The sequence below is a fragment of the Mauremys mutica genome, chromosome 5 (assembly GCF_020497125.1).
Source record: "Mauremys mutica isolate MM-2020 ecotype Southern chromosome 5, ASM2049712v1, whole genome shotgun sequence".
NCBI classification, from domain to species: Eukaryota; Metazoa; Chordata; order Testudines; family Geoemydidae; genus Mauremys; species Mauremys mutica.
In genome coordinates, this window is record NC_059076.1 from 85,655,554 (window position 1) to 85,670,932 (window position 15,379).

At 39.6% G+C, this 15,379-nt stretch overlaps 1 protein-coding gene across 1 annotated transcript in view; it reads right to left on the reverse strand.

The window, feature by feature from the left end:
• The window catches only part of FAT1 (FAT atypical cadherin 1), a 163,732-nt gene that overhangs the window by 98,858 nt on the left and 49,495 nt on the right, over positions 1-15,379 (reverse strand). The window contains exon 3 of the mRNA XM_045018049.1: positions 5,159-5,473. Coding sequence (XP_044873984.1) covers positions 5,159-5,473 — 315 coding nt within the window. The remainder of the gene's footprint in view (positions 1-5,158; positions 5,474-15,379) is intronic.

Below are 15,379 nucleotides of genomic sequence, written 5' to 3' on the forward strand. Positions count from 1 at the left end.
ATTTGGACACACACTATTGAACAACCATCAGAATAAAAAGCAATGTATACATATAAGATGCTATAAGGACCAAGTACAATCTCTCCACTCTGGCTTCCATTTCTGAGCATGGTAGGATCAAACTGATCTACTAGCCTGAGCCATGTACTCTGAAAGGCTATTAAATGTTATTATTTCAACCTCCTTCCAAAATCTCTGAGTAGATCTGGAGTCCCACAATGTTGGTTAACCTGAGCCATATTTAGCCTTAATCCATTTCTGCAAAGAATGAAGGAACAGTGAAGGGCTCTACACGTGCTAGTGAATAGGGAAAGTCATCCTTTCATACTGATGGATTCAATGATCAAAACCACAGAATAGTTATCATGGATTGCATATTTGGCTACAGTCTAAGTCAGGAAAGTTTTGCAATTAATCTCTGCTTTGATTGTCAGTTGCTAAATGACTAATACTATGATACTAGTCTCATTCTTGTTGGCTAGCTCTTTTGTGCAGCAGCTTTCTTCATTACAAGTGAACTCCAAGATCCAAAAACATGATAATTCATTAATCTCATCAAAGCACAGATGTACTTGAAGTAAATAAGATAAGAAACTGTTGCATATAAAGAGGAAATGTGCTATGCTTTCTCATTTCAAAGAGGGCTATTGCATAGCATTTCTCTTTACAAAATAAGGAAATGTTAGTAAAAAGTTTTTAAAATGCAGTCAAGTTTATAACTAACTAACATAATCAGAAAAATTGCTTTCAAGGGCTACTAAATGTTTACTGAAGGAGAGGATATCTGGGACCTGGACTTCCTTAGGCACATGGGAGATACCACTTCTACAGGTACCACTTGTTGAAAGCAGATCAGTTCACCAATACTAATAAAAGTAGATTTATTCGCACTTTAAGGTCTATGCAGCATGACACTCCTAGATAGGTGACCGTCTGTGAGGACTGACCAAGACCTTCGGATCTAAAAAAAAATAAGCCTCTCCTGCATGATGCTAAGGCTATGTCTACATTACGAGCAAGGGGTATGTACACACATTTGAACGCTAGCTATCAATGAACTAGCACAAGTATAAATAACTGTATAGCTATGGTAGCACAGGGAGCAGCAGCAGAAGCATGCTTGAGCCACGCCACATAGCAACCCACCTGAAACTGGTGAGTATGTACTTGAGTTGTGACTCCGCTGCCATACCATGGTTACACTGCTATTTATATTTGGACTCATCTGTAGTGTAGACATAGCCTAAGAACATGGTCCCTTAGTGCAAAGGCTGTAAGAGACCCATAAAGCTCTATATATGGATTAGCCACAAGCAGAGGACAGAGAACCCCTGTGTTAGCACAGGTTACATCTAGGTTATTATTATTTATACTGCAGCAGCACCAGTCATGGAGCAGGACCCCGCTGTGTTATGTGTTGTACAAACACAATAAAAAGACAGTCCATACCTCAAAGAGTAGGAGACAATCTAAAACCATTTCAAGCATATTTCCAGGACTCACCATACACTTTAAGGATCATAACAAGACGGCTCTAAAGAATGCACCATTACTAATAATTTGATCATTTATGCCTGGTTTATTAGCATAGGGTTTGACCACAGAGTTATCACAAGATGCTATCTACAGGGCCTCACATGGCTGTGCAGCCCCATGTACAGGGGCTGAACTGTGACACACAGAATCATAGATTCATGCTTGTTTCCTCCTTTCCCCAGAGAAAGAAAGTCATCTGCACCATCCCCTTATCTGGTACTGTTCACTTCCCCTTCTGTGCGGGCTCAGCTGTTGGATGGTATGGTGGAGGCAGAGTTGAGTCTCTGTCCGCTCTCCATCTCAGTCTATCCGTGTGGGAGGGAGCATCGTTGCACCATGGAGGCTGCTTTTCCCCTATGCAGTAACTCTTGGTTCAGTAGCCCTTATAAGGAAGGAACTTAAATTCTCTTATATCCACTATGCAGGCAAGTAAGTGGAGCAGGTTACCATCTCACTCATAATGAGATCGCTTGTACTCAGATGTACTGCTCAGTTCAGTCCTATTTTAATTAGTTATGACTTTACTATTATAGAATGATGTAAATTGCATGCTGTACTTTTTATTCTGTAGTTAACACAATATCTAATGTCTTTTAAAGAGATTTTGAAACTTCTTCACATTCTAACCAATTTGAAAAAACTTAGCCCTAAACAGGGCCTAATCAGTCTAAGGCTTTGGCTACACTTGCATTTCAAAGCGCTGCCGCGGCAGCGCTTTGAAGCGCTAAGTGTAGTCAAAGCACCAGCGCTGGGAGAAAACTCTCCCAGCGCTGTCCATACTTCACCTCCCTGTGGGGAATAACAGACAGCGCTGGGAGCGCGGCTCCCAGCGCTGGGGCTTTGACTACACTGGCGCTTTGTAGTGCCGCAATTTGCAGCGCTGCAGAGGGTGTGTTTTCACACCCTGCTGCAGCGCTGCAAATTTGTAAGTGTAGCCAAGCCCTAAGTGTATTTGATTTACAAGAGAGACAGAATGGATACTTAGAAGATAATGGCTCTCATAACCTCAATCCAAATGCATCTTGATCACTGACTGGGGATCTGGTGCAGCTCAATATTTTAAAGCCGAACAGCCAGGCATTGAGCCTAAGGCCCTTTGGGGCATCAGACTGAGAATGAGGAATTCTTACTTTCTAACGCCAGCTTTCACCCAAATGCTCTCTGAAGACTTGGACAAGTCACTTAACCTCCCTTTACCTTAGTTTTCCCATCTGTAAAATAGGGACAATAATATGTATTTGCCAACCTCCCTGGATTTTTGAGTGTAATAATTAGTTAAAATTTGTAGTATGCTAAGTAATAATATAGAGGGAGGGGAGACATTGATGAGGAATGCAGAGACAAAAGAAGGAGAAGAGAGAATGGGACATAAAAGAAAGCAAGGAGGTGGACAACTAAGAATAGAGACAAGAAAGAAACAGAGAATGTGAACAAAGGAAATGTTGCTTTACAGAGACAATAGAGAAGGTGAACCAAAACAAGAGAAAAGAGTAGACAGAGTGAGAGGAAAGAATGTGTTTTAGTGATGGAAATAATAGGTCAGATATGGATGGAGAGAAAAATGAGATAAAGAAATGGAAACAGGAAATAAGCAATAAAAGGCACACAAATTTTTGGTTAGGGCATTTAGTTTAATTTATTTATGCTTTTTTTATACTGTTGTACTTCGTGTCAGATGTCATCCATCTGTGCAAGGCTACTAGCAAAGTTACAGGATAGCTATGTTAGTCTGTAATCACCACTTCCCAATTATATTATTTAGATTTAGAAATAGGATTTTAACTTTAAGCTTTGGTCCTCTGAATCCCCTGTTACTAACCCAGGGGTAGGCAACCTATGGCATGGGTGCCAAAAGCGGCACGCGAGCTGATTTTCAGTGGCACTCACACTGCCCAAGTCCTGGCCACCGGCAGGGCCGGCTCTACTGTTTTTGCTGCCCCAAGCAGTGCGCCGAATTGCCGCTGCGGACGGCGGGGGCAGTCCGTGTGCCGTTAGGGCGGCACATGTGTTTCCGTGGCCGCGGCAATTCGGCAGCAGCTTCTGTCTTCAGCCAGAAAACAGAAGCTGCCGAATTGCCGCCGCAGGCAGCTGAACATAGAAGCTGCCATGCCGCCACGGAAACGCGCTTGCCACCCTAACGGCACACAGACTGCCCCCGCCGTCCGCTGTGGCAATTTGGCGTGCTGCTTGGGGGCAAAAACATACGGACTGCCGCCCCTTGCAGATGGCCACCCCGAGCACCTGCTTGGAATGCTGGTGCCTGGAGCCGGCCCTGGCCTCCAGTCCAGGGGGCTCTGCATTTTAATTTAATTTTAAATTAAGCTTCTTAAACATTTTAAAAACCTTATTTACTTTACACACAACAATAGTTTAGTTATATATTATAGACTTATAGAAAGAGACCTTCTAAAATGTTAAAATGTATTACTGGTGCACGAAACCTTAAATTAGAGTGAATAAATGAAGACTTGGCACACCACTTCTGAAAGGTTGCCGATCCCTGGACTAACCCCTGGACGATCCCTGGACTAACCCCTGGACGAGCCTCTGTGTGAATGGGCAAGGGCAGTGAGGGGTAGGGTGGGGGAGGGAAATGCAGAATTACTTCTATTGTTCCCTTGACTTTGTGTGATTGGAGCGTGAAACCACTGCTTGTACTAGCAATACAAGCAATACTAACCTGGCCAGAGAGAGTGACAGGGTGTGGGTGAAGACAAAGCACAGCTGTAGTATATACCTCCCTGGATACCCAGGAGGCTTTTCTAGTTGACTCAGTCAGAAGTGCTTCCTGGGACTCCCACTGTAATATAGCAGCTGCACATACCTCCCACATAAAATGCAGAGCTGTGCCCTAAGCAATGATATATTCTTAAATTGAGAATCATTGACAAGTCTCGGCATTTGCACCACTTCCCGTACCTAATTAAAAAAACAGCACACATATTCTGAATGTTTTCTACAGTCATCCATAGGCAGATATTAATTGGGTAACCTTTACCTTGTTTTAAGTAACATTTACTTTGTTTTAAATTCATTGTTCTGTTTCAGTTAAAACTGACAACAGTATTTAGGTTCCCATCTCTCGATTCTTACACACATTTCAGTACTTCTAACGTCAGCATCACTCCTTTCTTCTATTGATGCTTCTTTATTAGAAATTGCAATATTTCTAGGTATCCCCCAAATGTTAGGCATAACACTGCAACAGAATTGTAACTGATATATTTTGAGAATAAAAACATTCTCCAGTTTACCATTTTCAAAATGTTGTGCTAGTTTATAAACTCTTTACACAGGTGAACAGTTACACAAGTACTGTTGTCCATATTGATTTCAGTGGGACTACTACACTATTTGCCTATCAACGTAAACCTCAAGTGGAAAAAATAAACACAACACCTTGAAAGAAAATTACATGAGGGTGATAGTATGCCCAACAAGTTTAAAAATCACTGAAATAGCTGGTTTTCTCTGTAACTGTGTGATGTCAAAGTATGACTAGAACATTATAATCAAAGAGCTACTCAATAGGTAAAAAATAATTATCTCCATTCCACTGCATTTACACAGGATAATAAATTAATTGATACATATGTCACATAAAACTATCATATATACATACCAGTTTTGGGGTTTATTGAAAAGAATCCCTGTGGGTTTCCACTTGTAATCTTGTAGGTCAACTTTTCACTAGAGCTGGAATCAGGATCAAATGCCTCAATCTGAATGACAGATACATCCTTAGGTGTATTCTCCAAGACTGCTGGGTAATAAACAGGTTCTGTTGTCTGCGGAACATTATCATTAACATCCCCAACTTCTATGTAGATTTCAATGAAAGAAGATAGAGGCACAACACCCTGGTCTGTTGCATAAACAGTTAACCAGTAATGTGAGGTAGTCTCACGGTCCAGCAGATCAGCCGTCTCTATTACACCTGTTCAACAGGAAGGGAAAAAGGAACAATATTAAATGCCCCATAAGCATAAAGAGTAAGTTAGGGGGGGGGAAATGTTAAAAGGGTCTGAATTTTTATACTTTATTATTTCAATATTTATAAATCTATTTTCTTTTTTAACCTCCCTTGAGAATTATCTGATTATTTAACATCATTCCTGAAATATTTCTGCCCAGAAGATATTAATTATGAGTTATTTGCAGTCTTTGGGACTTGATTTACCCTCTTAAATTCATCACTTTTGACAATGAGAATTTAACACTGTATTAAATTATCAAACTGATTTAGTACCAGAGTTTTGAACTATTTACCACCATTTAAATTAGTGAGAACCTATTTAAATTTGATGGAATATACACTCATATGTAGCTATGTGTCTGTGTGAATTATGTAAATGAATGTTTCTTAATGTGTATAAATACTTGAATCCACATACGCAACCTGTCTGAGAAATCTGAAAATAGAGTGTTTTATGTTGCCCTTCTCAGCCTTAGCTACAGTGTTTGCTGTTACTTTGGCAAATCATTGTGTACCCCTAAAAAGAACTAAAATTCACTATTTCTGAAGAAACAGAGTAGCAGCTACAGAATGCGCCAATCTTTCTTACATCATCCAGACCGTCTTCTCCCAGGTATTATTTTCTAGTTAGACTCAAAGAGGACCTGACATAAAAATACCTTAATATCTACAATGAGAGGGACCAAAAAAAAGCAACAGTATATGATAATCATAAAGGGGCATTGTGAAGGCTGGTCATTATTAATCATTATTGTTATTGTTTATGTTACAGTAATGCATAAAGACCTAATTGTGACTGGAGCCCAAATGAGCCAAAACAGTGACATTCCAGCTAGGTTTGGGATTGTGGACACATTTACATGATGTGCATATAGTATTTTCTCCTATCCTGTGCCTATCTGTTCTGCTCATGCATGCTCTCAGTAAAATGGGATCTAGGTAAATACACATTTATAGGTGTACCTTCTGAAGCATGATGTTTGTAAAAATAGTACTGCTGTATTTCCCTTCCTTTAGATGCACTGTAATCCCCCTTCCTTCATTAAACGTAATTAATGTTTGCTTTTCGTAGGTGGGGGGGAGGCATATTGCCCCTCACTAAAACAAAAAATGCTACTCTAAGAGGTTTAAACATTGTTAAATGTATATCTTCAGATTGTGTAACTGAGGACAAATTATGGTCCAAACATAACTGCCACTGGGGTCCCATTAGGAGTATTATAAACATATCAGAGAGCATAATTTGGCCCATGAAGAAGATCAGATTAACCGTTTCTCAAACTCTTAATTATGTCTTTGTCCTTATAGGAAATTGCATGAGAGTCTGATGAGAAAAACCCTAAATCCAAAATGATAGAGTTATTTCTGGAAAAGCTAGCTTCTAATACAAGAAAGACTATTCAAGTAACCTTTCACAGTTAAAGCAGAAATGCGTATAATTTCAAAATACAGCATTCAACATTTTAGAATCACCACCAGATGTCACTCTGGAAACAAGTTGTGTAAAACGTAGAAAGTGGTAGGGCTGGGGCAAAGAGAAGGGCAAATAAGAGTTCTGTATATTAAAACAGAAATTAATATTCTGTATAGGATGGTCTTGAAAACAAAACAGATAATAGTGGCTATCTAGTTACATTTTTTTGCAGAGTAATCCACTAATACCAGCAAAGTACTGAAAAGATAAGGTATTGCTTTAAAATAAGTTGCTTTTTATATTTTCCACTTTTCAACTTTGTATTTGTACTTTGTTTATCTAGAATTTTCTTTCAAAAAAACACAAATAATAATCATATGCAATCACTATATCTCTGTTAAGAAGTTGTCAATTAGCTGTGGGCATCATCCTGCAATCATAATTTCTAAATATCACAGAGAACATAAACAAATTCTTTTTAAGTGCATCCGTCTGTGATCTGTATTCCCCCCCAAATTTCCAGGATCAATTTCTATTATTTACTCCTGGTATACTTTTTTTGTCTTTTTACTTATTAAGAAGTCTTACTTGAGAGTTAATGAACCAGATTAAGAATCCCGACTTCACTTTTAAACACAGCATTTCCATAGAAACCCCATGTGTTGAATGTGGCATGCAAGAGCTTCAGTTGTACAATCTGCGCAGGCTGTGCCCTTATTTATCCTGCAGCAACTTCGCAAAAGCTACATGCCCTACTAACCATAAGACTAGATTACATTAATTCCCTCCTAGCAGGGCTTTCAGCAGGTCTTCTCTGTCGCTTGTAGCTTGTGTAGAATACAGTGGCATGCTTATTTATTGGGTTGAGCAACTATCACCATAATATGCCCCCCCTGCATTCTTAACACCAGCGATCTCAAAATAAAATGGCAGATTAATTTTAAAATGGCCGTGTGTGGTTTTTGAAGCTCTCAGAAGGGTAGACTTTAACTTTAAGACGGACCTCCTCAAGGCACTCACCCACCGTCTTTTACAAATTCCACCACTTCTCCTTAGTTATGGTGACTCCTACCTACAGAGTGTCAAAGTCTTGCTCCCTTGACATCTCTCTCCTCAACACCTGAAAACTTTAAATCAACTATTTAAACAAGAAAAATGTTAATGCCCAAAAACAAAAGAAACCTAGATTCAGAAGGGAACCATATAAAATAGGTTGCTAACTTTCTAATTGCAGAAAACCGAACATTCTTGCCCCACCCCTTTCCTGAGGTCCCGCCCCTTCTCCAAGGCCCCACCCCCACTCACTCCATCCCCCTCCCTCTGTCACTCACTCTCCCCATCCTCACTTACTCATTTTCACAGGACTTGGGCAGTGGGTTGGGGTGCAGGAGGGGGTTGGGGCACAGGCTCTGGATGGCATTTATCTAAGGCTGCTCACTGGAAGCAGCGACATGTTCCTCCGGCTGCTAGGCAAAGGGACAGCCATGGAGTTCTGCGTGCTGCCTCCGGCGGCAGGCGCCGCCCCCACAGCTCTCACTGGCCACAGTTCCCAGCCAATGGGAGCTGCCGAGTCGGCACTTGGCGCAGGGGCAGCACACGGAGACTCCATGGCCATCTCTCCACCTAAGAGCCTGCTGGAAGCCACGTTGAGCCTGGCAGGGAGCCTGCCAGCCTTGCTGTGCCAGCAGTACCGCCAACCAGAGTTTTAATGGCCTGGTCAGCAGTGTTGACCAGAGTTGCCAGGGTCCGTTTTCAACCAGATGTTCCAGTCAAAAATCAGACACCTGGCAACTCTAATATAAAAGGATTATCAGGGTAACAACTAGAAACATGACACTCCTGAAAATGTTAGCACATTTATTTTTAGTTTTATTTCAAATTCGGTCTGGGTCCATCAGATGATTTCTACAAAAACTCTTCACTATGACAAAGCTATGATTTTTGTGAAAATTTATAATGACAAACCTACAGAGCTACTGATTAATTAACCAGTGAACAACTCATCTAGCACAGATGTCTACTCAACAGGATAGTGTTGGCTTTCAGAAATTCTTCCAATTTTAACTTGCTCTAGGGTAACCTGCACTGTAAGTCTGCATTAGTGATTAGCATCCGGAAACCTAATCTACCTAAGCTGACAGTGAGAGTGAAATGAATCATTCTTCCATTTTTTCATGTTGGAACAAATCCCAAACTGTTGAACAAATATTTCTTCAATAGGACTGCTGTTTAAAAGTTTGAATCAGATTAAACAAGTGTGAAAGAGGTTCATTCTATGGACCAGTTGAGGAAACAACAACACTGATATCTGTACTGGGACCTGAACTTAATGTTAAAAATAAAACATTACCTGATGTGAGATTCCTCAAATTTGCAAACAAAATACAGCAGAAATACAAACTTTTCCACCTCCCTACACTTTAGAACAGATATCAGTGACGGGCACATTAGAGAAGATAGACACCTTTTTAAAAATGGACACACATGCATTCTAAGAATTAAGTTAGTCAGACAATATTAAAAATGAAGGTACAAAAAGTCACTTCAGTATATGGTACATGCAAAAGGGGGCTGGAAGAAATGAGGCCAAGCAGCTTTCCCTCACCCTTTGCACACAGGTCAGCCACAATTTATTTTGGGGCCAGACCTACTATTCATGGTCAGTAGAGCTAAACTTTCAAAAGGGATATGGAGGGGTGAGTGAGTGGGCATGACTCAGCTTTCCCCCTTCATACCAGGCCAGCTCTGAGGAGTTCATCTTTCAAAATGGGGCAGAGCTACTAATCCAATGTGCACTCCTCCAGAGGAATTCTGGCTGTGACAAGCCAGGGCTCCCCCTATAGAAATATATAACTGAAAACACATTCAATAGTTTAAAAATCACAGTCCGGTCTGTATCGGAAACTACACACAAAACCACACCTTACAATCTCTTACCAGCCCCTCTCCTTCAGACCTGACCTTAAACATTTTAAATCACCAATAAAAAATGACACTAACAGGACCACCTTAGATCTCAAGGGATATTGGGCCACACAAAAACACACAAAATTCAATACAATTTGCAATCTCTGCTCATGAAGTTACAGGCTTGGAACAAATCAGCTAAACCAGGATGAAGGTGCTTTTCACAAGGATAACAATATTTTCTTCCCTATCACTGGTCCAGGACCAATGCTCCCAAAAGTGTATTGGTCCTTAAAGGTCTTGTACTGGTCTGCCAACTATTCCTCTTTGTAATGTTTACTATATTATTCTAGTAGCCCATCTCACACAGAGTTAGAGCAGACTAATGCTTTATGCTAGCTAGACTAATGCTTTATGTCATTTGAAAGCCAGCATTCTAAGCTTTCAGACAGAGTAAATCATTGGATTACAGCTCCAGTGGTTTTCAAGAGAGCAGTCACAAAAATTATGTTTGACTTCAAATACTAAGAAAGAAAGAAAGAAAGAAAGAAAGAAAGAAAGAAAGAAAGAATCAGAAAGGCGTGATTTCTGGTACCTTGTGACCAGCCAAGGGCAGTAAATAAATGCTCTTTCCACTGGGATAGCTGTGGGTAGAGTTTCCATCTCTTCAGCAGTATGAAAAAAATGTATTTGTTTCTAGCTCTGGTGGTTTACAAGGTATCAGATCTTAAGATACATGAGATCTACATTTATCCCTTCATCCGCCATTGCTTTTTGGCATGGGTCCAAGAACAAACAGCAAGTGCTGGACTTAGTCAAATGTACATTTCAATTCCTGATTGCGCTACACTTGGCTCTAATTCATGCTGCAAGCCCATCACTTTAACAAGTGCTTAATTCACATAAATATAAAACATTCCCCACCACAGAGAGTTTGGGATATATATTTCTGATTTTTTAAACACACCTCCAACTGACCTGCTCTCATGACAAAAGATGAAGATGCTGAAGGATGATTTTTTATATCACACTGACAGTAAAGCCAGTATTTCAGAATGTATGTTGTTAGAATGAAGAGGAAAGGTAGAATATCAAAATGTACAAACTGTGCGAGACTCTCGTTTACATTAAGGTCCTTTTATATCATTCTGGCAGTGTAAAGAGGTCTTAAAAGTGGCACTACGTTACACTGACACCTACTGAAAGGTCTTTTTACACTCCCAGGGTGGTATAAAGCAGTTTTAATGTAAACTAGAATCTGGCCCTTTATAAGCATCACTAATATTTTTCAGTGTTGTTAGGCAGTTTTTAATGGAAGGTGATTGAATGGCCTCCCCCTACATTTTAAACATTTTATGGATAGGCACTACTACTTCTTGTCACTTTCCTTTCATAGAAAGGAAATTTTATCAGTGAATTCATCACCCATTTTTGCCTAGGCAACCTGATAATCTTGCCCTTTTCCAATATTATGCTCCCTTCCCTATCTTGCCTCTTACAGCTAACCGCATTCTCCAAAGAAGGAAAATCACCATTAAAAGTTTCTTTAGGGTTTCTGTATCTGCTAAAGACTTCTTGTCCATCAAATCTAGATCTGTTGGGGGATGGTGAAATCTGCAGCTCTAAAACTCTTTTTCACTAGGCTAGATGTAGAAGTTCTTCAGCCTTTCAAGAGATCAGGACAAAATTAGGGTTTTACTCCTAGACCAGTGAGAAGAAAACATAATTATGCGATGACTCTTATCTCAGACTGTAATCTGTAAAGGGACATCAGCACTGATATTTCCTTTTGGGGAAAAAAATTACTAACCTAGAGTTAAAAAAATTCACTAGTGTTCTCCAGTTAGAGCTGAGCATGAGGCCAAGTTCTTCCCTCATTTACACACAGTTGCAAATTTAGGGCACGATCTTGCTCCCACTGGAGCTAATGACTTCAGTAAGAGGTACTCAGTAAGAGCAGACGATCCTAAATGAATTAAATGAGATAGCATCAGTCTGGAAGAATAAATTGCCCCAAGAGCACAATATTTGAGGAAATAGGATTGCAGGTTGAGAGGTACAACCTTCTTTTTCCTTCACCACCACGGCCACATGCCCCATGTTTTATCCACTTCACAATTTGGAGAATATCATGGCTTATCTAGGTTACAAAAGCCAAAATGGATTTATTTAAAATGTAGTACATGTCTCATTCTCAACAAAAAAGAACTGTTGACAAAAATGTGAATTTCCAGGGTCTTAATAGTATGTCTAATTTAAATTAAATAGCCCAAACCACTATGACCAAAGTCACTAATAAAGCAAGAATAAATGTATAAATCTAATGAAAGGCAGACAGTCTTATATACGCCAATTCCAACCAATTAACAAATGCTCAAACTATAATACTACCAATTCCCAGGGATGATCCTCCTTAAGTGTGCTTATCCATGAAAACTCTCATTAACAATATTAATGACTCTGTAATGGAAATCAAAACCTGCAATCATTTCTCAGCAAAGCATGAAAATGCAGTTTAGCAGAGCTTGCCCTGGGAATGACATTTGAAACAAACGAAGAGAAATCCCTGGCCTGGAACATGATGCTTGAAATCTGATTACAAACTTAATTAATCTAAGTTCTAATAAGCTTGGTAAATCAAAACCTTCCTCAGCCACTTTTAAAGCCTGTTACTGCTATGTGAAGTAACAGCAGTACTATTTTGAAAACTGCATGAACATATATTTTGATCAAATATGACCTTCAATAGACAGTCCAAATGAAGTGTTAAAAATTAAATAAATTAAATCTATTACAAACCAAGTGTCATGTTTTCTCTACTGCCACCAGTCTGCACTGACAGCAAAACAGTATCCTATCTTCTCCAATCTTTTAACTCATTAGTGAGACATAAAAGTACAAAAATGTATTTAAGCTGTATACTACCCATTTTCAAGTAGGAAAAGGAAAAAATATCCAGAGAAGGCTTTAACTTAATGTTTATTGAAATTCACTCTCTCATCCAGTCCCTCTCTGCTATGTGAATGTATGCACAGCTGTATTTCTCCTATGCACAGTTGACAATATTTGAAAAATAGGTTCAAATCAGCCTGAAGGTTCACTACCACCAGAAGACTGTGTGGCTATTCTGGTCAAATTTCTGGTTTGTTCTTTTTTTGGTGTTTGTTCTGTTGTTTTAAAGTATATGAATCACATAAAGACAGATTCTGATACTTATATTTTGCTCATTAGTATCATGCTCCTTGAGTGATACTCATGGGACTTCTGTGAAGCATGAACAAGGCTATCAAAATTTCTCTGTTCATTATAAGGGCTTCAAAACAGATACAATTTTCAGGCTGTTCTTAAAACTCCACTTTTCTACAATGACAAAGATCCGGGGGGGGGGGGGTGCGGAGGGGAGAGAGAGAGATCATTCAATATTTGCATCCTCTGCCTTTTATATTACATAATTATGTCACCTTAATACATGATGTAATGATGTTACAATAATGATGTTTCATTGCAAATTTATATACAAATAATGATGGCATAATCCCATTTTATATGGTTTCATTAAACATCCTAGTATGATTTGAATTTTCCTATGAATTCATCCCCTGCACCTGAACACAAGTACATATATCCACACAGTCTCACCTCTCTGATCCAAATAATCTGGAATTCTAGCTTCTGTTTTTGCCTTTCTGGTGCAGTTTGGAAGAAGTGTGGCCCCTACCACTACCAGATTAGATGGGAATGTTTGCTGGCCTGCTCCTCCTTTGTCTTGGCAAGATGTATTTGTGTCTCTCTCTTCCTCTTCACAAAATTCCCACTTTTGTCTCTTCCTGTGCCATTCCCCCTTTCCTAAACTCCCTCTGCATCTCCCTCTGCAGTTTATGAGTTCCTCCTAAAGCATGATCTCTCCCTGGCCCTAACCTTAAGGTTGCTGCTGCCACTGACAAAGACTGGCTAGGTGGGAGAAAGCTACTAATGCCCATTTACCACCTCCTCATCCTATGTGCCTCATTGAGCTGTAAAGTTACTAAGAAGATAACAGCACCAGCAGGGTGAAGAAGTGAAAACCATCTGGAAAAGGAGGAGAGGCAGTGTCTGTCTGCTCTTGAGCAGTCTCAAGGCTTCAAGGAGAAACATCACAACTGTTTCCCCCTCAAGTAGGGACAGAGACAAATCAGGAGAGTTGGCAGGTGTGATTCTATGTGTTATGTGTCTTTTAGAGCCTCTTGCTCACTGTCAGACATGGTAAAGGAAAGCAAGGTAGATGGACAGAAGGCAAAATGTTTCACTTAATGTATTTACTTATATTTCTAACACACGGAGATAACACATTTTAGTCCAGTATATTCTGTTCTTTACAGTGTGTAAAAATGTAAAATGAGCACTCCTGTAAAGTTATAGCCAATTCCGTGCTTCTGAGCCTTTGAAAATTTATAAATCTTCTAGAAGATTTGTTAGACTAGATTATGCCTGACTGCACCAAGGGTGGGTAAGAGAAAGGGCTGTGCTGAGCCACAGCCATGGAGAGCCACAGTCTTGTATGCCAGAAGGAGTTCTACCTTTGGAAGGGAGTCTGAAACCATTTAACTTACAGAATTCCCAAAAGTGAAATTATTTCATGCCCTCAATCTGGGGTGGTGCAACTCCCCACACCTCCCAATGTGAGGCATTCCTTATAAGGTACAATTGAGCCCTTTGTCTGCAGTTTTGCTAAAACAACATCCAAGAGTAATGTCAACAAAACTGCATATTATTTGTCCAGCCACATAAAAAGACCCACCACATGATCTTACTGGATCTTTAAACTAGGCAAAACGATTGCCCCTAAGCACTTAAGCTGTAATGTCCTGTCATGGAGACAAGGAACTATTCAGCACTTAAAATGTCAGTTGAAAAGTCCAAAACCTCAGTCCTGTGAACTCCTTAAAGCAATCTCCTGCTAAAGAAGGAATGGAATGAGATTCCTTTTGCTAAAGTAAAATGTCAGCTTGTCTGCTGTATAAACAGGGCAGACTGCCAAAAGAGGCACAGTCTAACTCCTAAAATGCTGAAGATCTGTGGTGGGCAATGTGAGCTTTTAAAAATGACATACACGCTGACTTAAATAATGTCTTGATAGCATAACCAAGCAAAAAAATGCTGAGCTTTCTCTTTCTTTACTTATATTGTATATATACTTTGAATAGGAAGCATTATTTGATATTTTTTCTAAAGAATAAGGAGTGATAGCCATGCAGAAAATATTTGATCTTGAATGCTAGGCAGTTTAAGGTTTATCATCAATAAAGTTGGATTACCCAGGTAAAACACCTATCAGATTTCTTAAATTTGATAAGAAATTGCCGTTGTTTCAAAATATAACCTTTATTTGCAATTTCTGAATTGCATGTGTACATGCTGTTTCGTCTGCTCTAGAAACTTCTAACTGGGCATAAATAGGGAGACTGGTAACTTAGCAACAGCCAGCCAATGTACTATCTTCTGCATAACTCATGCAAATTAGTTGTTTGTAAACTTATATGAAAAGTATGAATGTGCATAATTAAGAA